Source organism: Neolamprologus brichardi, chromosome 7 (genome assembly GCF_056152115.1).
Source record: "Neolamprologus brichardi isolate AB-2024 chromosome 7, ASM5615211v1, whole genome shotgun sequence".
In the NCBI taxonomy this organism is placed as follows: Eukaryota; Metazoa; Chordata; class Actinopteri; order Cichliformes; family Cichlidae; genus Neolamprologus; species Neolamprologus brichardi.
The window spans coordinates 42,550,382-42,573,549 of NC_142110.1; the positions used below are offsets into that span (position 1 = coordinate 42,550,382).

At 38.7% G+C, this 23,168-nt stretch overlaps 1 protein-coding gene across 3 annotated transcripts; it reads right to left on the bottom strand.

Annotated features, from left to right (window-relative positions):
• Nucleotides 1-1,872: 1,872 nt before the first annotated feature.
• Nucleotides 1,873-22,127, bottom strand: camkk2 (calcium/calmodulin-dependent protein kinase kinase 2). 3 transcript variants are annotated; one of them, XM_006788739.2, is made up of 18 exons: nt 21,805-22,127; nt 16,110-16,422; nt 15,568-15,909; nt 14,021-14,068; nt 12,892-12,945; nt 11,568-11,619; nt 10,828-10,961; nt 10,496-10,532; nt 10,340-10,361; nt 10,128-10,216; nt 8,385-8,584; nt 8,146-8,199; nt 7,988-8,061; nt 7,756-7,843; nt 7,287-7,418; nt 5,927-6,030; nt 5,728-5,781; nt 1,873-4,817 (listed from the first exon to the last, which is right to left on the bottom strand). In XM_006788739.2, the coding sequence occupies exons 2-18, from the start codon at nt 16,338-16,340 to the stop codon at nt 4,745-4,747; spliced, it is 1,788 nt and encodes a 595-aa protein (XP_006788802.1). In that variant the 5' UTR covers nt 16,341-16,422; nt 21,805-22,127; the 3' UTR covers nt 1,873-4,744. The 3 variants fall into 3 exon arrangements, with proteins under 3 accessions (XP_006788802.1, XP_006788803.1, XP_006788804.1); XM_006788740.3 differs by lacking the exon at nt 21,805-22,127 and adding an exon at nt 21,481-21,607; XM_006788741.2 differs by lacking the exon at nt 5,728-5,781.
• Between the last annotated feature and the right edge of the window lie 1,041 nt (nt 22,128-23,168).

The following is a 23,168-nucleotide window of genomic DNA, read 5'->3' on the forward strand; positions in this document are numbered from 1 at the left end:
TCACATTTCTTTCTTCTTTTGATATCAACAGTAAAATGTTTTCTAATCATAGTATAAGCAGAAACAATTGATTCTTCTGTTGTTCTAGTTTAATATTTTGTATTTTTAATGTTAAATTGAGACTTTTAGCTAACATTGATCTGAGTATAAACATCAACAAAATCAGAGATGAGCGTTTAATAGAAACCTCCCTCATGAATGAATTTTCACCACCACGTCAGTCATGACAAACAACTTTCCAAAATAAAGTTTGTCTTTTCACGTGGGCAGGTGCACTGCAATGTGATTAAATTCACACAAGAGGTCAGTGTGACACTTTATTTCCCTAAATGTTTTAAAGTCTCCACTGGAGTTTAGATTCTGAAGGTGAGTTTACACAATAGTGAAACAAGGGTCAGTAACAACAACTAAGTCAATGTCAGGTTTATGATCTGTAATGGAAACATAACTAAAAAAGTCTCACAAGAACTGCAGGTTTGGGCATATCTGAATTCTGAAATCAGAGTTATTCATTAATCATATGAATGATGCATTTGTAAATCTGTAAAAGATATCATATTTTCACACTGGACATTTTCTAAATGGACGCTGGTCTCCAAGCATGGTTAAGTCCAGCAGCTAATTTTACCACTGTGAACAACTAGAGGATTGTAAATCAGACTGAACAAAAGCATTCACTGTTGAGGAATTGTATCCATTTCTATACAAAGACTCCCAATTTTTAGAGGCTAACAAACATCATTTTAAATATAAGTATAGTTGGTTACTTGGTTATAGTTGGTTAAGGTATACTTGGTTGCTGCTTGTTTGTGGGCTCAATCAGGTGACTGATTTGTCTGTTGAAAAATGTTCCATTTCCTTTGCCTTTAGACACTCTTTTGCAGTTTGCTTTGGGTCATTATCCATTCCACTGTCAGATCAGTTTTGCAGCAAGTGACTGAATCTGAGCAGAGAGTATAGCTCTGTACACTTCACAGTTCATCCTGTTACTTCTATCAACATTCACATCATCAATAAACACTAGTGGAAAACAATCCCTTCACGTGCACTGACTCTAATTGGAGTTACCATAGACAGAAAGGGAAGTTCAATACTTGGAATCAACTGCAGGTCTTTTAGCCTCTTAATTTCTCATGAAATATCAAGGCGGCTGGCTTCGCTAGGCCATGGAACTGCTTGTCAGTCAATTGTTCCATTACTTTCGAAGCTCTGAAATGAAGGACTGCGTATAAAAAACTAAACATGATTTAATCTAATCTTTAATTTAATGCCTCAAATTAACGTTCACATCTTGATTTTTTGATCTGAAATATGCTTTGGTGGTGGTGTATAGAGAAAATCAATCATCAAAGTGACTTCTTCGTCTGTCATCTAGCATTACAGTCAATTAAAATGTTTTGTAAACTGTCTTGGACACTTTTAAACCATAAATCCTGCATAGAATTCCTGAAGAAGTGCCATTTGATCATTTAGCATTTTTTGTTGACATGTTCTTTACAAGGTCAGATTTGTGTTGTTTTATCTGCACACATTTTTAGTCTTTTTTTGACAAATAAAGCAGGACAAATTACTTTCAGGATTCACATGCAGATTTTCTATTAACTAAACCCCATTTTTGAAAAATAACCGTCCACGAGCGTGCTGAGCACATGAAATGTGTATACATGAATTGCTGAATTAAAGCACGACAGTGTTTAAGTGTTTGTAAGGATATGGTAGATGCAGAAATGTTGCTCCCGCTGTGCATTACACACATACAAAGAGCACAATGTGATATTAAGCCTCTCAAGAATCACAGTATGTTCTGGTGCACAGCACAGACTAGTGGTCTACCTCCGCAACTGCATCAATAACTCAATCGACAACATCACAGAAAGGCAATTATACTTTATTCAAATTATGAACAAGGTACAGGTATGTAGAGAATATTTACTTTAAAGGTCCCATTTGATGTAAAGGACCTCTCATGCTATGACAATACAGTGGTATGTGTTCAGTAGTTAGCATGCATTTAGGAGGAAAAGAGCCCGCCCCCCCAAAAGCTCTTAATAAAATTGATTACACTACAGAATGCAAAATTGTGTGAACAATAAAGGTTAATCACTTAGCCTGACCATTCTGGCAACAACGGGCAGGTCTATTGAAACCAACTACATGTTTAAATACTGTATAAAATATTTATCATACAGTTGTTTTTGTGGCTTGCACCCCACATTCACACTCAAACAGTAGCTCACTTTACTCTTGTTGGTTATGGAAATATTCACACCAAAGGAAATGCATCTGTCTTCTTATGTTCATGACAACAAATTAATCTGACAGTTAACAGCAACTTACAGTAGGTGCACTATGTTACAACTATGTGGTAACAGTCCACAATCCAGAGCAAACTGAAGATAAACGTTATTATTTGTTGGATATCTTCACCGAAATTACACTTCAAAACTAATTTTAACCTTATTGGAAGTCTAAAACCAAAGTGCATGTCCCTACGCTCTAAGGTGGATATCTTTTTTGGGGGAAGAAAAAAAAAAAGATACATGAGCAAAAATAATTAACCACATACAGCCCTCTAGATTCAGCTCAGTGGGTGTGGATGGTGTACATGACAGGTATCTGACAGGGCGTACCGTTGCACCATAAAGTTACACCATGTGCATAGTACTCGTCTTAAAAAACAGACATACAGTACAGTTCAGAGTGACATGCAAGAAGAAGTAAGTACAAAAAAATTCCAGTCCCTTTCTCATACATTCAACACGTTAGTGCTGAAGTAATTAGTGTGTGGAAGCATTGAATGTAATAACTACTTTCAATATCGTGCTAATACGCTAAGTTAGCTAAAGACACACTGATGAGGGAAACAATGATGGCTCAACAAAATGTACAAAAGTGTGGGAGGAAAAAGAAATACTGGCAGTGGCCAGTGGTACCCCTCAGCCTCCTACTAGATGCACCTGTGGTCTGAATTTCAAAATCCTATGTCATCTTGTTCTCGAGTTATCACATTTACATTTCAGAAAACTTGACCTCTGACCTTGAGGTCAAGATCACTGAGATTTAAACCCGTCAGAGAGTTTTAGTAGCTACAATTTGAAACGCCTACATCGCTTCATTCTCAAGTTATTGCATTAATAAACTTGAGCGTCCTGGCAGGGTGACGACAACCCCCGTCAGCCTTTTACTGCTGAGGCATAAATAACTTTAGGACCGAAAATGAAGCTCGTTAATAAAAAAAAAAAAACTTTAAAAGTTGAAATATTTGCAGAGTTGTCTACAGCCCAGACCAAACATGAGAAATGTTTCTAAGTTCAACACTTCGACAATATGTCATGCATAGATTTGTACAAAAAGTCTGCATTTGCACTATGCTTCCATTTTAAACTCACTTCAGCAGCCGTTTCTAATAGATCAGCATTATTTATTTATTTCAATTTATCAAAGTTTACAAAAGGACTTTTTTTTGGTGCTCTGAAATGTGCAGTTTTAACATAATATCGGTACCTCCTACAATACAAAAACAAACAAAACTAGTAAAAACATTCACAAGTTTTTTGTTGTTGTTGTTTTAAGCTTGAGGTTCAATTGTGATTTTCTGTTTAATTTGTCTGCATACAGACCTCAACTTGGAGAAGTGAAACAAATACGTGAACACAGTGAAATCATGTGACACTCGGGATCCGACCACAAAGCCCGATTTTGTCTAAACAGACCGATTTACAGCTTCAACAACACGTTTAACCTACAGAATCATTTTGAACTAACACATTGTGTTTTCCCCCACATGCATCAGGTAGTACCTCACCTTCACCTTCACGCAGGATTTATAGCAAACACCTAAAAATCACATAATTGTACATCTTAAAAAGATTCACCAGAAGCACTAGATCTTTAAAACAAGGAAAGAGGAAGGATGACTTTTTTATGCCCTCTTGTATGCAGCAATGAATGTTATTATTCACAAAACACTATATCAACTGTATTAAAGCTTTCTGAAAGCTATTGATTGTAGTGAGAAAAAAAACAAAAGTAATGCTGTACAACAATGTAACTGTTTAGAAATAGCTTATACAGTGTTTGCATTGGGAAAGTAAACACATGCATTCGGTGAAGTAAACATTTTTTCACTCTCCCGTTTTTTCCATTTTGGGTAAATTCTATAGATACTTCACTCTAAAATGTGTTACCAAACTGGGCACTGCTACCACGAAGCAGAGTGAACCAGACAATCGTTTTTAAGAACACTGCTTATTTAAAAGTTGGTGGTGATGGTGAAGACAACCATCCCGCCCCCCCGCCCAAAACAGATTATTCCTTCGTCCCGTATACCTGAAACACAAGTGGCTAGACTATGATAAAACCCGAAACTGTACAGCTGAAGCCTGAGACAAAGCATGCTAGGACTATAAGAGCATGCAGGGTAGGAGAAGGAGTGGGCCAGGCAAAAGGGGCGAAGGTTGAAAGTAAAGGAGGATGCTCCACCCTTGGATGGTTTCCATGTTACAGTTTAAGTCCCATAACCTTAAATTAAACTGTGTAAGAGGACAGGACAGAATACAAGCTTAGAAAGTGATCATCAAAGTGCCTTAGAGCCTTATTTCCTCCCTTTTGTTAGTGTCTGCCACACTCGACCACCTCCCAAGAAATGATGTGTGGGCTGCAAGTATAAAACTGTGAGTAAAGGGGTTTTGTGCTGTGTGATTGCAGGCAGCCAGATGCCAGCGTGCATATTAAACCTTCCGCATCAGGAAAGAGTCTCATCCTCTCCCACGTAGGGCAGGTTCATACTTCTCATCCCGTCACCGCTTTCCTGTTTCCTAAGTAACACAGCAGAGAGGCAGCGTTAGTTATAGCAGTGCTGTAGGCTCGCTGTCATTCCTATTTCACTGAACAGAGAAAATAATCAGATACTATTAAGCCCTGTTTACTAAGTCAAAGCAACCATTTAGCTGTTACATGGCAGAGTACACCGAGTTCATTTCTACAGCAGATACGGTGAAGGAGAGCCCCAGGAAAGGTTAAAAAAAATAAAAACTGGTGAAAGCAGGGAAACAATATCTTAAAAAAGTAAAGATGGCATTAATTTACAGACATGTCCTTTAATTAAATGTCAAAACTGCTTCATGCAAGGGAAAGTAAAAACACATGAAGATAAATGGATGCTCTTGGCCCATGATGAACTGAGTGTGGACAAAAATGCTTTTTATTTTGACTTGACTTTTAAAATGCTTCTTTAATTTGTTTTTGTTTTGTGGGTCAACCCAGAAAAAAAACCTAATAACCTAATGAACCCTCTGTGATAAAGGACATTGTTCTGTGTATCAGCTGGTCACCCGCTGTTCGTGTAGTTTTGTTTACACTCAGTAGCTTATGTGCGTCCTAATTTATCTTCCACTATATGAATGCCTAATTGAATGACATATTTACAGTATTTCCCCGCTACACAGTTCATACTACACCAAAAGCACCCTCAGACACAGATAACGAGAGGAAATTGGATTGCAGGTACTGAAGGTTCTTAAGTGAAGCTCAACATTCCCTAACAAGGCTTCTCCAGACACCCCCAAACCACCAGAGGTTAGTTAACAAATGTGATGCACAGGAGTATTTGACCATCACCACCATACTGGGAGACAGCTGCTTATATCATGCCAGCGGGTCTTAAAATATTCTCTTGACCACTTAAACAGCATTACAGCAGGCAAGAACTATGCCAGCATTATTTACCTTTTTTGGTTACAATGAATGTAGCAGTATCTCACACTGCCTGCTCTGCCTTTCCTACAGGGCAGGAGAAGGGGGAGAGAAATAACAACAGGCTACCAACAGTCTTTCAGACAAACTACTCGGCAAGCCTCGGCTGGCTCTGCTGCTGCCTTTTTCTAAAGAGTTTAGAAACTGTAGTGTTTTTGTAAACAGTGCTTACGTGAGGGTTTGCCCTGGAGGACACAAACTGCTGCGGTCCTCTTTCCGGCCCCAGTCAAAGGGGTTTCCGAAGGATCGCTTCCTGAGCATAGTTCTTACCAGGATCTTCAAAAAAGTAAACAGTACTTAGTAATGTAAAGATGAAAAGCTTCAATTTTAAACATTTTAAAATTTTCCTTCATTTTAGAGCCCCAACAATGAGAACACAGCTAAAGAACTGATTTCTCCTAGATGTTATTGTCCTACAAAACAGTATGCAGTACTCATCAAAAACCACTATATCATTTATATGTAATTCATATTTAAGAAAATGTTTCTGCTGTGATAACAGATGGCAATGTCGTGGTAGATCTGATGAATTTGGAAGTCAGATGTATTCTGCATTTCTGACTTTTAACTTTTTTTAAGTTAAAAGTCAAACGAAAATGTTAAACAACATTAATTAATGCAGCTAAAGAAAATCATTTTTTTGAAAAAATGAGTCATGCATCTGCTGTAGCTCAAAGTGTTGAAAGAGGAACTGAGTAGGTGCAGTGCCTCAGCTGTGGGATGGTGCAATGTGACTGAAATTCTTTTTCGTCTTTCGGCTGCTCCCCTTAGGGGTCGCCACAGCGGATCATCTGCCTCCATCTCACCCTATCCCTAGCTTCCTCTTCTGTCACACCAACGCTCAACATGTCCTCCTACATTACATCCATAAACCTTCCCTGAGGTCTTCCGCTTTTCCTCCTGCCTGGCAGCTCCATCTTTAACATCCTTTGCCCAATATATTCACTATCCCCCCTCTGCACGTGTCCAAACCATCCCAGCCTTTCCTCTCTAACTCCGTCTCCAAACCACCCAACCTGAGCTCTGCAAATCTCGAAATTAACTCTGCAAACCATACATCATAGCAGGTCTCACTAACGTCTTATAAACCTGCCCTTTCCCTCCTGCTGCTGTCTTTCTGTCACAAATCACCCATGATATTTATCTCCCACATCACCCTGCCTGCACGGTCTTCTTCGCCTGCACTTTAGATGGTTGACCCCAAGTATTTAAACTTATCTACCTTCACTACCTCTACTCTTTGCAACTTTGCTGGGTTCTATTTCATAAGTTGCTAAAACACTCTGTTGTACTAAGTAATTAAGCTAATTTATACTAATGCAAATTTGCTAAGAAATCATCTTTTGCTCCTGATGGAGCATTTGTTCTCTCTGGTACTTTTTATTACTCTTTCATTGTAGCCGAGTTGCCCATAAATGATACCCAAATGTGATATTTCCTGTTATGACACCAAGAGAAAAGCAAATTAGGGTCTGAAGTGATTGTAATGTTTTTTATTGCTTTTGTGAGACAAAAATTGTTCACAAACTCACCACTGTTGCCAGGCTGGGGATGTGTTTAACAGAATTCTCCACTTCCTCCTCGGTTACTTCAATAAGCATACAGCAATTATCGTCTTCAGGGGGAAGTGGCTCAGCACCATGCCTTGTCACCCATGTGTGTACCTGGACACAAGCACAAGGCAAACAAAGGAGTTCTTTGAGTAATCAGATTATGTGCCACACATATAAACTTAGACAGTGTCTTTGGAGGCACAACAGTAAAAATTTACTCAGGCTGAATCTAAGTGCAAAATTATATTTGTTAGATCAATGTAAGCTATTCATTCATATATATAAATATATGTAAAATGCTATAGATTATACTTCACAAACAGTTGATTTATGAATTTAATGACATAAAATAATGTCCAAACAAAAGAACAATAATTCTTTTGACATTTTGTGTGTGTGTGATATTTAAACATGACACACGGCCACCGGCAGCTACCTGTGTGTTTACCTTAATCTGTGGGATCGTTATCCTGGTCTCTGGATTCTTGTCCAGCATTTTCAATAACAAATCCTTGAGATCATCTGATATGTCGGCACTGTTGTAACAAAAACAAATTAGACAACTGAGTAAATATGTTATTGAGAAAGTGCCAAAATTGTGTATTTAATTTAATAAATATGCTATTTAAACAATAAACACTGGGAACAGCAATCTGTTAAAAGAGCAAGGCAGAACTTACTGTTCTGGTAACACCACGGGTTGTGTCTTGATTTTTTGATGAAGACTGAGAATGCGCTCATCCATAAATGGACACTGTGAATACAAAAAAATGTGTCGATTTTAGCAGGATCACTAGTACCAAAAAAATGTTAATGTTTTTACCATTCCCCAACTCACCTCTCCAAAGACGAAGCAATACAGCGTCACTCCCATGGCCCAAACATCCAAAGCCTTAGCAGAAAAGCAAAACAGGTTTAATTTGATGTGAAAATGCTTGTTGGGTAGCTGAAATTCAAAATTTCATAAATGTTTGGAAAGGGGGAACATTCGAATGGAAAAAAAAAATCAAAAACAAAAGTTCTTGCATTTCTGAAAGTCATCCCAAGAGGGCACTAGTTAGCCGAATACTGCTTCACCTTTCCAGAGAAGTTCTTTCTGGTCTCAGAGAGCGTTTCAGGAGCAAGAAAAGCAGGAGTTCCAACTGTGCTGGTCAACAGGGCGTCAGCTCCTTCAAACTGGTTACTAACTCCAAAGTCTGCAATCTTGATGTGTCCATCTTCTCCCACCAGCAGATTCGACGGTTTGACGTCTCTGTGGATGATCCTCTGGTAATGTACTATTAACAGAAAAAGCGAACAAACTTTATTATCGCAATCGGGTCACATTTGTAGTATTCAGTTTATGGCAGAATTAAGATGTTCTAATGGTGAAAAACGGCTTGACCATTTTTTTTAATGGCTTGGACTCGTGAAGAAAAATCTCTGGTAGTGTAGTTAGACAACCAGGTAGACGTTTGGTAAATGATGATAAATTATGTCCACACTACCTGGTTAAGATGTGAAAATGAGAGTTAAGTGTGCCTTAATTATTTAAACTGTTTTTAACTAATCTACCTGCACCATGACAAAAACAAGCCTACTTTCCTTTCCAAATGACTCCAGACTGTTTTTGTGTCCATCCCTGCTTGCACTGATATGCATTAAGAGCCGCTGAAATTATGTGAAATGAACTTTGTGGAGTGTTGCTAGAGTCAAGAGCAGCTCAGACGAAGGCCTTGTGTAAATGGCAGGGAAGAGCTGTAGGAGGACAGCACTTGATTATACAATCAGAGCTTCATCTTCTTACTACAATCATAATTCTAATGGAAAGCATTAGCAGACTTTTATCTCTATAAGGACATGCTGATACTATGCAACATCACTGTAATGAGCTAATTTTTAAACAAAACTATTAGTATGGGAAAAACATCTCTGGCTGATATTTTTCTCCAAAAGACTGAATTAAAGAAATGACGCAACACAATTTCAGAATCTATGGTCTAAGCTGTATTTGTGCTATTATTAGTTCACCTGGTCAGGAAAACCTGGGCTACCAGAATGCAAAGGTGATGTCATATGAATATATACAAAGTTATATGACCAAGGAAAAATTAAAATGAAAAACTGAATCTCAGAATTTTGTCCAAACAATAATGAAAAGGATATTCAGCTTTTGAAATTGGTGCCTCTAAATCTGACAAATATACACTCACCAACCACTTTGTTAGGTACACCTGATAATCTGCTCGTTAACACAAATATTTAATCAGCCGATGGCAGCAACCCAGTACCGTTTAGCAATGTAGAAATGGTCAAGACGGCCTGCTGAAGGTCCAGCCAAAGAATGGAGTCCGGAGACGAAAAGTGATCTGAGTGAGTTTAAATGTGGCATGGTCGTTGGTGCCAGATGGGCTGGTCTAAATAATTTCAGAAACTAATGATCTACTTGGATTTCTTCCACACACCTTTATTAATCGCCTTGTTGAATCTATGTCATGAAGAATAAGATTAGTTCTGAAGGCATGAAGGGGTCCAACCAAGTATTAGTAAGGCGTACCTAATAAAGTGTCCACTGAGTGCTTTATTTTGTACAAACTGAAAAAAACAACATTTCAAGACTAGAACAACTGTCACAGTCGGCGTGACCAAGGTAAACTTGTTTAATGAGTCATTTTGATGTTGTACACAGTGCTGGCAAACTTGGTGGGTTAACAACATAAAATCTGTTGAGTAAAATGAATTCACTTTGCAAGTCAGATTAAATCTATCTACACATGCGTAATAAACACTAATGTAGTCACAGGGTAGGTGGAAGAGTAGCAGGAGGTTTTGAAAACTCACAGTACTCGATTCCCCTGAGAAGATCCTGGAAGTAAAAACGTGCCTGGTCCTCGCTGAAAGGCTTATCGGTCGGCACCTCCATCACAGCCCTAGATACACACGGTACAACATCAACAGGTACACACACAAACACACTCAATTACCAATCATAACTAATGAGACTGGGCTCATTCCAGTGTCACAATCATTACCATATAAGAGGCTTAGCTTACCCTTGCTTCACCAGCTCAAACACTGTAACAGAAAACAAAGGAGGTTAGTGAGGACAAGCCAACTAAAAAAAAACAAAACACATCTTTTAAAGATGAGGTTAAAATTGACTTTGTTTTATGCTTGCTGTGATGTGTTGTTGTCTGGCCACAACATACCCATGTACAGATGGTCCTCACCGGGGTCATCCAAAACCTGGCAACACATTGAAGAGGAATGGAAATGTGTGAACACAGATACACAACAGATCATCTTTTGATCTTTTGTACCAGGCAAAGTTAAATATACCTTCAGTGGAATTTCTAATAAGTATACATAGAGTAGAAAGATAGCTTTACAGTCTAACACAATTTATGTACATTTTAAGGTTCTTCAAAATGCCATTGCTGTTTCCTTTCCTTTGTTGACTTATTTAAAATTAGCGTAATACCAATAAGTAATCCTTAAGAGATCAAATGAAAATATCCACATGTTTTACAAGATTACTCACTTCTACTAGTTTGACTACATTGGGGTGGTCAAGCTTTTTAAGGATGGCAATCTCTTGATAGACTCGCTCCAGCGGCCCTTTAGGTTGGGCAGGCCCCTCGGGAGCGGCTCTTGCCCCACGAGGAGGAGGTCTCCCTGATGGAGGAAACAGGGGACAATATGGGAAGAGTAGAGGAACAGGATAAAGACAGAGTCAAATCCTAAGTATTGGTATGTGCTGTTAACATTAACATTATCATTACAGACATTACAGATGCTCTGCTGTGTTAACCATTGGCCCTGAATCTAAGAAACTTGGAAAGAAGCTGACTTTTTGAAGATGTTTCATCTCTCATCCGAGAAGCTTTTTAACACCTTGGCCATGTGATGAGACACATGATCAACAGCGGGTCAACAACCCCCTTAAGGGAGAACTTCCACTCGGGTTTAAATACCTGGGACGCTCCACCATTGGTTTTGAGAACTGAAGAAGCTCCTCAGATGAGAAGTGACACATCTTCAAGAAACTTAAAGAAGTCCAGTCGCTATTCTTTCCAAGCTCTTTAGACTAATGTTCTTTAGACCAGTGTGTGAATGTGAGTGTGACTGGGTGAATGACTGAATGTAGTGTAAAGCGCTTTGGGGTCCTTAAGGACTAGAAAAGCGCTATACAAATGCAGGCCATTTACCATTTACCATTTACTACCATAAACCGGATGACTGAGACCTTACACAGAAATATGGCCCTGACTCCAAACTTACGTGGGAAACCTGCCTGCCTCATCAGCCTCTTCTTGGAAAGCACCTTCATCGCCTACAGCACAGAGAGGGAAACTTAGTTGGATTGCAACAGGTTAAGAGAAACAGAAAGAGTCCAGCAGCCAAGAAAGCCAAAGAAAAGATAAACAGCAGCATGCTTACAGGTTTCTTACACTTACAACCTAAACCTAGAAATTCTGTAGCTTGAAAATGCTTGGTGTGTTTGTCACTGCTGTCACTGTAGACAGCTTTCCTCAATCGTGGTGTGAAATGATTGAAATATGAGCCGTAACATTTTCTGCACATTTACATTAAACAGCATTTCAACTGCACTACACCGTCTATCAAGTTTGGTATTTAAGTGGTAACATGTGATAAAGAAAGCCCAAATCCATTCACTACACAGTGTTTTCAAACATCAAATTTCGTCTGGAGGTGCAGACAGGGGTTCACGAGAAGTCTGGGTGGCAGGGTGGAGTCGTGTGCCTCAGCTGACCCGATAGCGATTGAGAGCGCAACCTCTCTGACCCAGAGGAAGGGAAGAAAGCTGACTACAAGTTGGGCAGACGATAAGAGCAGAACAGCTGAGAGATGCCCTGCGATGCGGATACATGCAAGTCTCCCACCTGTGAGCTTTGGGATCTCTTATCCATGTCTGCATTCCAAGACGTGTGGAAGTGGACCAACAGTTTCTTGTGATTTCCCTTGCGTAAACATTGTTGACATACTGTTGAATTGTACTTTCTTTTTCTTTTATTTGAGAGCCAGTTCTTGACTGTGCAGACACTGATACAACTGTATCTACCCCTGGTCTAGACAGATCTTTCTGACCAATGTCTCTCTCTCTCCACCAGATTATGTCTTCAAAAACTGCCAAAGTTGACAGGAATTTGTATCAGACTTGAAGAGAAAGCATGGTGTGTAACAGCGGCATTGTTTGGTGAATATTTTCCCTATTCTTTAATAACTTCAATGCCCTCAGTTATTATGTCAATGATATAATCACCGAATGCGACACGAGGCCTTTGTCACTCGGGAGGAATATTAAAATAATCCCTTTGTCGTTGTCAATCGCTATCATGCAGCTTAATGTGAACTGCAGCAATAATCAAGAACGGCAAAAACACAAAAGCCTGAAATGATGTGTTATTACATTAGTCGATGAGCTCAATTATCTGGAGACATTTTCACATGCAGAGGATCCACATCAAATCACACCAGTAAATATTACAAGAGGGGTTGATTATTGCAAAGTTAACCAGTGGTCGCCTGGCCTGTGATAAGGAAATAAATCACATCTGGACTCGCATGTGCATTATAAACTCACATAGTATGTGTTGTCATCCTCATTGTAAGCCAACTTGACAACACCATAGGAGCCCTGTCCGGAAACAAGCAAAAAAGAAAACATGAGGGAAAAATCTGACTATATATATATTAGTGTTGTCAGCGTTAATCTCGTTAAAATGACGTTAACGTCATAACCGCATTAACGCAGCAAATCTCCATTAGCGAGTTAGCGCGGATTGTCCCGTCATTTTAACGAGATTAACGCTGACAGCACTAATATATATATTAAGCAGTTAGTTCTTAAATGTGACACTCAAAGTGTAACGCAAACACAAAGGAATACATAGATACACACAGGAATAAATACACAAACACAAACACACAAGGGAATTGAGTGGGCTGACAGCGTACACTGAATGATTAGCAGCTGCTTCAAAATGAGAACAGAGAAATTCAAATCATCGCTCCTCTCTCTCTTTCATTTTTGATTTCAGGCTAATAAAGGAAACTGGATCTGGTTTATGCTATCAAGCTTCCCTGCCCACACACAGGAAATTCAGGATAAAAAGTAGGCCTAATTACAAGCCTGTGTGTACGAACAAAAACAAACAGAGAGAGAGAGAGGGCAGTGTCGGTTCCTGCTGGGGGAGCAGATTGCAGATTGGAGAGACAGCACACAGCTCATCCTACAGTCCCGGAGATAAACTGATAACACAAGTCTATCCAACAATTCCAAAAGGCTTTAACTGTCTCCACTGTGCTCAAAAGCGCACACATTAAAATGTCTACCTACATACGGAAATACACACACATTCTGCCTTAACAATGCCCACAATCTAAAACATTCATATAGGCACACACACACACCCACTCATACACACACACACACCCACTCACTCATACACACATACACACACACACACACACTCTAAGCCTTGCACAACCCTTAGAGAGCGCTATTTTTACCAGCCTCTCATCCATCTTCCAACTCTCCCATGGCCTCGTGGTTTACACAGAGTTTGGGAAATGAGGACAGCCGGGAAGGAGGATATCAGAGACTGTCCTTGATGATGTGTGCTACTTGACAGACATGCAGTAGGCGGACGGGAGGAGAAAATGGAAGAGTCAGTGAAAGGGAGCAATCAGTGAGCTGTCTCTCATGGTACCTTTCCAATCTCATCTTTCAGCTTGTACTGGTTGAGTTGAACACAGTCCTTTAAGAGGGAGCGAGAGAGGGGAAAAAAGAAAACAATCGTCACATCATCATGAGTATTCCTACAAAATCTGCCTGAATGTTGTCTTGAAACTCAAATTTGCCTTTAACACTTTCTCTCCATTAACATTTTTAATACATTTCTTCATACCAGCCACTGATTTGTTGCCCTCTAAATCAGGACAATGACTCATTTCTTATGCAATCCAGTTTAAATCAAATTTCACTTCTAATCAATAAAAAATTCAACTGTAATCAACAAGACTCATCAAAGGCAAGAATGGATAAATCACAAAGAAAAATGTATATATACTTGAAAACTATGCTTTCAAAACTCCCAAGGACACCTTAAAGTACCAGTACACAATGTAGAGCTGCTAATCTAAACATTTGTTTTTTTTGTTTTGAACAACAGAGAGGAGCTGACAGATGTGTGAAGGCTCTGGTACCACAGGTACTGCTTTTCAGTCAAATGCATTGTTAAAGTAGAATGATAAGTGAAAGGGTTAATCTAACATCATGTAGATGTCATGTAGGTATCGTCAAGATTTAAGCAGTTGTACTACTCTTCCTCATACTTCTCTTCGCCATTGTCATTAAGAGCTTGATGTGTGTGTTTGTGCTAGGATATTTTGAAGAGCGTCAAAGAGACAGCTTAGCAGTACAAAGGCTGTGAGAGAAAAAAAAGCTGTTCTGGAGTAAGAATAGGGAAAAATTCAATAGATTTTCTTCAGTATGAAGGGCAGAGCTAATAAAGTTGGAGCTTATTGATATTACAGTCTTGGCTCCCATTCCAAAGGCTGTCCCACACATCATTAAAATACATTTCTAAATGTCATTTATTTGACTGCTCCTCTCTAGACTGCAAGACATATCTGCAGGTGATCTCTAAATATTTCACCCAATTAACCTTTATCACTTTCAATATGTAATTCTGAGAAAGCAAAAAGTTTCTTCAGCCTGCTGCTCTGAAAAATCCTAACTACAACTACATGTAACAGCTACACAGCTACATCTACTTAGACTATAAAACCTTACCTTTGTGTCCACAAAGCTTGCTCTTTATCACTTTGCTGCTGATTTTAAGACAAATGCACATGTAGTTCTTACTGTCAGACAGCTGTGGTATTACTTATGACACACTAACATGTGTGGGGCACTTTAGTGCCTCGCTCTGTGTCATTAGTTAGGTTATCCATGTGTAATGGTTTATGCAATACACAGTGCTGAAGGGAATACAATGAGTCACATGGTGCAAAAATTACATAATAACCAAAATCTTATGGCATATGCTGCAACCTCATTATAACTCATACTGACTTAGCACTCATGGTAGATATTAAAGTACTGCTACCAATATGGCTAACACTTATTATATAGCACGATTAATTTGATTTAGCTATATTTTCTCCATTTAACGCAGGCTGAAACACATTGCAAGCTACAAAATCCTTATACCATTAAAACTGAAACTAAATTAGCTTTAATGCTTAATCATACCTGGAGGTCTGTGATGGAAACACTGTGGGACTCCACAGTGGGCCGGCGGGGCAGGCGTGGAGAAGAATGAGGTGACGTGATGGGGGAGTACGGTAATGATGGATAAATATAGCGCCCATTAAGTCCCGGTGAGCTACAGGGTGAGGTTGCCGTTTGTGAGCGCTCCTGCAGAGAGAGTTTCCTGTCTGAAAAGTTTAACCTTCCCCTTTGCTCTTGACTTCCGGGTAGTAGAGCTTCTGGTCGACCAACTGTATGAGACAGAAGGTCACAGGATGGAGTCCGGAAAGGTGCTGCCACAGAGGAAGCTGGCTCCGGGGTCTCTGAACTGTCCATTTCTTCTACCTGACATGAGATGGATTTGAATGGTTTATACTTCTCTTACTTACTAATCATCCACTTCATATCCTCTATTCACCTGCACCTTGATGTACTTACGGTTCTACTAGACAAAGATTGTTATATGAAAAATCCTGCTAAACCTTACACTTCATACAGTAGACATCAACATCTATAGTATGAACCCTTGCCTTTGTTGGTCTTACCTCTTCCTCCCCAGCCTCTCCAGGCGGTCGGCTGGGTTCATACTCTGTTACAACAATTAGGGACTCCATTGGATCCGGCGAGGGTGTCTCAGAGTGGGTGTTTAAAGGTGGGGCAGGACAGCTGCACAGTAGATCAGGCAAGGGCTGAGAGGGTTGCATTGGATTTGCATGACTGCTGCAAGAGGCTGGAGGCTCAGCAGATGACCAAGGGGTTACATGACAAGGAAACATGGTGCCTCTTCACAAAGACTGCCAACCACTGCTCCATCAGATGGGAACGTATGGGGAATGTCTCCTAATCTATGACAGCAAACTAAAAAATGAGAAAGTGCATGTGATTAATACTTCACACCCTTACAACTTCTGTGTTATTTTCTTTTTTATTATGACCATGAAGTATGCTGCAGATAGACCGTTCTTACACTATCCCAGAGGTTGTACTCTGAACCTTGTAACCTTTGATCTACAATTATGTCTGCAATCAAGCAAATGATTCAAGGTTTAATAGATTCATGTGGATTCACCAATGAAGCTTCAGCAGGCCTTTTTACACCATAAAAATTGATTGCTGATTGCTTGTTAAGATTCAAAACTACTCAACTTTCAAGATATTTCCACTACGTTAAAGTATACTTATATTTATTTATATAAATATTAGAGATGGCACAATACCACTTTTTTATGTCCAATACCAATACCGATATCATAAATTTGGATTTCTGCCGATACCGATATAAATCCAATATAGGGTATTTCATTATCAATAAAATGTTTTTTTTAAATATCTTGCTGCATTTTGTATAAGTTCATACTCAAGTTTAAAAAAAAAACAAAACAAAAAAAACACTAAAGCTATTCTGTTATACCTGTATGCAAAAAAATACACTGCACCCAAAATATTTCATAGTTCAGCAAAACTGATCAATCTAATAAACTTAAACCTGCTCCATCCTCCCTATTCTGGTATTTTAAAGAGTACTTAGTGGAAATATTAAACAACATAACTAATAGGGTTGCAAACTCCCAGCAAAGAAAAAAAAAATAGGGAACCACCCCCCACCTCATAATGCTTAATTGACATATTGGACTTTAATTTAAAGCACGTGTAAAAAGAAAAAAAAAAATGCACAGAAGTCAATACTTTTTCTACAATAATTAAATAGATTCAACAGCTTTCTTCAACAGAATTGCAAATGAAAAAGTACTGTGGCTTTCTAGGTTTTAAATTTGACTTAATAGTTACTATATACAATAATGGATTTCTATACATTTTACATCAGACGAAAACTTTGGTTGTAAGATTCAGATAATTATTTATTAAAAGCTAGACATGACAATTAGAAAGAAAAGTATGTTCTCTCTAGGATAGCTTTCTCCAAGATGAAATGCTGGTTTGGAAGCACGTAGTGAGGCTCCAAATGCTCAACCAGACCCCGGACAAGTCTCGCACGCCACAGCCGCTCTTTCACGAGATGCACACTGCTCCAACGTGCTAAGGTTATGAGCTAGGTTACACTATGTCACTAGTTTTGTGAGGTGCTTTGTGATATTTAATGGATCAGATTACATTTTTTATTTCTCTCCGATATCCCATCCAGTAATTTAGGTCAGTATCGGACCAATACCGATACGTAATATCGGATCGGTCCATCTCTAATAAATATATATATTCAATAAATTGGATTTGGATTTAGGGGAATAAATATATTAAAAAATGAATACAACCTAATAACACATAGTACACAAATATCCTTATTATCTTTATTGAGGTGCAAAGCAATACATCTACACATTATCTCATCATCAGCAAATATTAATTAAAGCAATAGCAATATAATGTGTTTGTAAAAGATGCAATTTCCTATTCACACAGTCCCTTTTGCCAGAGTTCTCCTAGTAACATCTGCACAGTCACCTGGACTACTAGACATTACTCTTACACTTCACCCGTGATTTGGGTGAAGCCAGATTAAACAAACTACTAAACTTCAATTCCACTATTAGTAATTTTAGCTTAATGCACAGTAAGCCAACTTCACTGAAAGGTGCATACTTCCCCTGTTTTTGAACTGGTGCCATACAACTTTAAACTGTGACCTGGGAGCCGAAATTAAGAAAAACAGAGGTTGACTGTTTCTTTTAAGCCAAGAATAATTTAGGGCTGGCATAAATCCTGTGACAAAGTGTGGTAAAATTTACATGTAAGGTTCAATTATCCACAGAGCCTGAGCAGCACGACCCAACTTGTGGGTGTAATGAAAACGTGTGGGATAAACAATCAGGGATGCTGTTCACTGGTTCTGAAACATAAGCAGATAGGGCTGCTTCCATAAGAAACATCCGTGGTGCAGAATTTTTCCCACACGTTCTGTTAGGTGATAATTAATTCAGGCAAATGCGTCTAGTATCGCAAACTACAGATATAATGCATCTAGAAACGCAAGGGTGCAGTCTGCTTTTGATGTCGGGCACACAGTAGCATGGTGGTTAATTTTTATCTGTGAAGCATCTAACCAAAACCATTTCTTGCATAATTAAAAGATGCTAATTTCCATCTTGAAATCCACTCAGTTTATTATTTGCCTATTACGTGACAGAGAGATGGAGACAGGAGAAAAGAGAAGAGGAAAAAGAAACAGACAGATCCCCTATATTTTCTGTCATGGTTTTGACAGGATTGTGGCACTGTCGGTGTGTGGGAGCTGAGTAAACCTCACAGATACAGAGAAAAAAACAACAAAGGGAAGCCATAAGGCAAGCAAGACAGTGGGAGATCCAGCCAAGCTCAGAGCGAGAACCATGTGTGGGAAGAAACACCCACTCCAGGTGGGCTCTCTTCTTTCACTGCCAACCTATATATACAGTACTATTGTGATGTAAACTGACAAAAGAGGAAAAGAAATGCTGTATAACAGTTTAATAAGAAGGAACTGAAATTGCTGGGTGTTTTAACTGCCAAGTCTCTTTAGCCACTTAATTTACCCCCTTGTGATTTTTTAAATGTTTTTTTAACTGTTATGTTAAAACATTTTCAAAACCAGAAACATTTTCATATTAATTTTGCTGTAGAGGATAAATGTTGCTTATTTGCGTCTTTCTCAAGGTCAATTTAACACCTCTAGCTTTCATGACCTCTGAAAACTTCTGACATGTTATTAAAAGCAGACACTTTTTGGTTGGTTTTAATTCATTAAAACAAAAGTATCCTGACTAGAAGTGAGTGTTATCTTACCCAGTTTGACCTACAGATACACAAATGACACAAAACAAGGCCTGTTTCCATAAAAACAAAAAGGTGTTTATGCATTATCATCAATTGATGATGGCATAAACTCCTAACGTGACATCGTAACTGTTAGTCAGACAAGACAATATTACTGCAAATCTCATTTCCTACCTAGAAGGGCTGGGTTTTCAGCAGTTATATTTGCATGCTAAAAATCATGATGAGTCGGTTTGAAACAATATTTTGCATCCACTATTTGCTAAAGTCATTTTTGAAACTGCAAACTCCCAATTCCCTCGCACTAAAGATAAATATGCTACCTCAAGGGTCACCAAGTTTCTGTGACACAAGAGAACTGCACAGACTTCAATTTCATTTTTGTACAAAAACACTGTGCATCATTAATGACTGAACTGCTGGCTAAAGCCCAAAACTTCCCTGATCCCTGCGGATCACAGCAGCACGACGAAGAACAAGGAGTCAGATTTGAGCCTCGAGAAACACCAACAGATGCTGCCTAGCTCCAGATGCCATACCGTGCCTTTTACCATAACAAAAATCATGTGACCTGCCTGTCACTATCCAAGCGAGAGAGGATGGGAGGGGAAGAGAGGACTTATCACAACTTGCAGGGGGTCCAAGCCATGTAGAGCATTAATAACAACACAGGCACTGTGTTATGGAAATACCAGTACAACACAGGGCCATCTGGAGCAGAGGAGGATCCGCAGCTTCATTAAAAGATCAACAGGGTTACACTGTCAGCAATGTCCAGCACCGTGCAAGAGATAAGCTCCTGTAAATGGAGGAATTATTGTCCTTGATCAACTTAGCTGCAGTGTTGCCACATAATCACAGCACAATTTAGGGAGAATCTCAAAAACTCATTTGGTGACCCAGACATTAAATTGAACTTATTTATTTCAATTTTATTTATATAGCAAGCTGCTTTGTATTGCAAGATAAAGACAATCCAACAAAGAGAAACCCACCAATCTGAGGGTCCTCGATACGAAAGCACTTGACAATAATGGAGCAAAAGATCTCCCTTTTAACGGCCCTCCAGTGGATTCATGGAGGGGCAGCAATGCAAACTCCACAAAGACTCTGTGATAATATGTATCAGTCATGCCCTATGTTACAGTGGCACAAATCAAATATCAGCCATTTGAATCAGCTGTGTTGGATCAAGGACACATCTAAAACCTGCAGGACACCGGCCCCCGAGGCCTGGAGTTGTCCACCCCTGTGTTAAACGGTTTTAATGATATGACACAAGAGCCCCCCGCCACAGAGGGGACAGAGATAGTAAGGGATATTTATACCATGGAAAGGATTAAGAAAACTGGGATTAACAGGTAAATGGGATTAATTTATGGGTGAAATATGTTAAACCTATTAAATTGGTTTTTAATTTTCTTATTGTTTTTTTTTTTTACTCTAACCTATTTATTTATGTATTATTTAAAGTGTGCACCTTATATCTCTTCACCTCTCTATTGGACAAACTTAATTTGTACACATATTGTACTAGTTCTGTTACCAGGCTTCAAAACATAAGTTGCTGAATGAAAACAAAGAATTTCAATAATAATATTAATAATAATAATAATAATTATTATTATTATTATTATTATTATTATTATTATTATTATTATTATTATAAAATAATATGGTACAAGTAAATTTAAAGGACATTTTCCAGAATGAAGGTCCAACACATTAAATGTGTTTCTAAACATTTCTACCCTGTATTTACTGAAAGGTTAAGGCTAACCTTATAAAATAACCACTAAACCTACTATATCAAAGTTAAAGTTCAATTTATTCTTGTAGAGTGATGCCAGGAGTTAAATGTGTCAAATATATATACTTCAAATGGTTTTCCAAAACAAAAAATAACATAATGATAACTAAAATAAATAACATCGGGGACTCTGTGTGCGATCAGAGGCTTTCTCTCCTCAAGAATATGTCAGCGCAACTTCCCAAAAGCATTAGATGTTACCAGAGCCCAACATGAAGATTTGAGACTAAACCGAGACTCGTTGTCTCTGCAATTTCACAAACACACAAACAATCTTTGAGATAACCGATAAACAATAACACAATGCAACTGGCACCACCGGATTTCGTGTTACTTACACCCACAGATAAGAGCTGCTACATCGACTGTAAATGTCAAAGCGCTTAAGCTGCTCCGGTGTTGTTTGGGCGTTCACAAAGTCACCGCCGTCTCAAGTCTAAGCTAACTTAGCTCTGAGCTTCTAAGCCAACCAGCTCAGCTAACGTTAGCAGCTGCCTCATCTGGCAAGATACAGATGTTGTGGATGAAGGAGTCAGTGATGCTAGTACGTCCCAGTAACGTTCATGCTACAGCCGCTGGCAAAGATGCAGGAAGCAATCATTTAAAAAAAGAAAAAAGAAAATTGTATATATACTGTGTGATTTAACAAACAAAAACCTTACCTTGGCGTGTTATTTAGGCCTACAAGTGAGAAATGTAAGATTCCCTCTCTTCCTCGTCTGCTGTGTGAATAGCTTCTGCCCTGCGACAGCTAGCTAGCTGTTTGAGAAACGGAGACTGTAACAGACTGATAACCGATGTTTTGACGGACCAATCCAGCTGAGCACGCAGGTCCCGTGCTTCACATGGAGGAAATGTTAACTGCAGGCATTTAACGCAACGCTTTTATATGCTAACAAACAACCTAAGCTACTTCCGCTGAAGGCTACGATGCCCTTTTGCCTTCTTTTATTTCACGAGTTCTAAATATAACATTCATGGTTCCTGGTCGTTTCTGCCTCAAATGCTTTATGACCTAGTGGCACCATCTTGTGGTGTACTGGAGAGTTGGACCTAGTAAAATAAACTGGCCTTGGCTCTTTAATGATGGGCACATTTTATTTAGAGGTCTAACATAATAAGACTATTATATTTAGGATGGCTGTGATGGCTACCAGGACACTACAGCCAAGCCACTCTCATTACACGTCCTTTGTGTCTATGTGGTTTTGCATCTGATAGCCATTATCTTTAAATCATTGAGCTTCCTGCACTGTCTCCACAATACATACTGTATATTATTGTAACAGATCTTGCTTGCTCTGCATTTAGTATAAAATGCTCTCTAGATTTTTGCATTAATTTAAAACAATTCAGGAAAACTAGGGGGAAAAAAAGTAAATTTTGTTGCAAATTTCAGACTTTGAAATCCTGAATGATGATTCATGGTCATAATCTAACTAGTTAATTTACAATCCAAAACATTGTGGGTTTGTTTGTTTTTTTAAAGGGTACACTTACGCATCAAAAAAGTGAGTGATACACAATCCCTCTAACACAAAGCTGGTGTCAGGTAATCCAGGGTTCTGCCCATTCATATGAAAGAGATGAAGGAAGATAAAACTAAAAAAAAAAATTAAGTAAGATATTAAACACAGAATGCAGACTGGAATCAGCAGTCAGTTTCTGAAACAAGAAGCGCTATACAGTAGTTAAGTATTAAAGGCTCTGCATAAATGTGTGAGCACTTTGAGTGTTTTGGTTAACAACACTTGAAAATGATATGCGAGTTAACAGACTTTTGAATATCACATTTCTAGTATCGAAACAGGGGAGAATCTCATGGATTATAATTGAGTATTTCATTAATGTTTAAAAGGGTTTTACTTTGTCATTTTTAGCTGCAGAGTAAGCAAAGATAAAAGACAACATTCATATGTAGGCTTAGGCTACATGCACATTTTATGCAAGGTTAGCAACTACAGTACAGCCATCCTGTTTAATGGTTCTATATTAATGCTCAAAGAGCAATAAAGTTGTAGCATTT

Excerpts from the sequence above, each read along its gene's own strand:
- camkk2 (XM_006788739.2), bottom strand. The coding sequence starts at position 16,340 with ATGTTTCCTTGTCATGTAACCCCTTGGTCATCTGCTGAGCCTCCAGCC. Across the intron at positions 10,533-10,827 it reads ATGTAGTCAAACTAGTAGAA|GTTTTGGATGACCCCGGTGA; the intron begins GTGAGTAATCTT and ends ATGTGTTGCCAG. Across the intron at positions 10,217-10,339 it reads TTTGAGCTGGTGAAGCAAGG|GGCTGTGATGGAGGTGCCGA; the intron begins GTAAGCTAAGCC and ends GTGTGTATCTAG.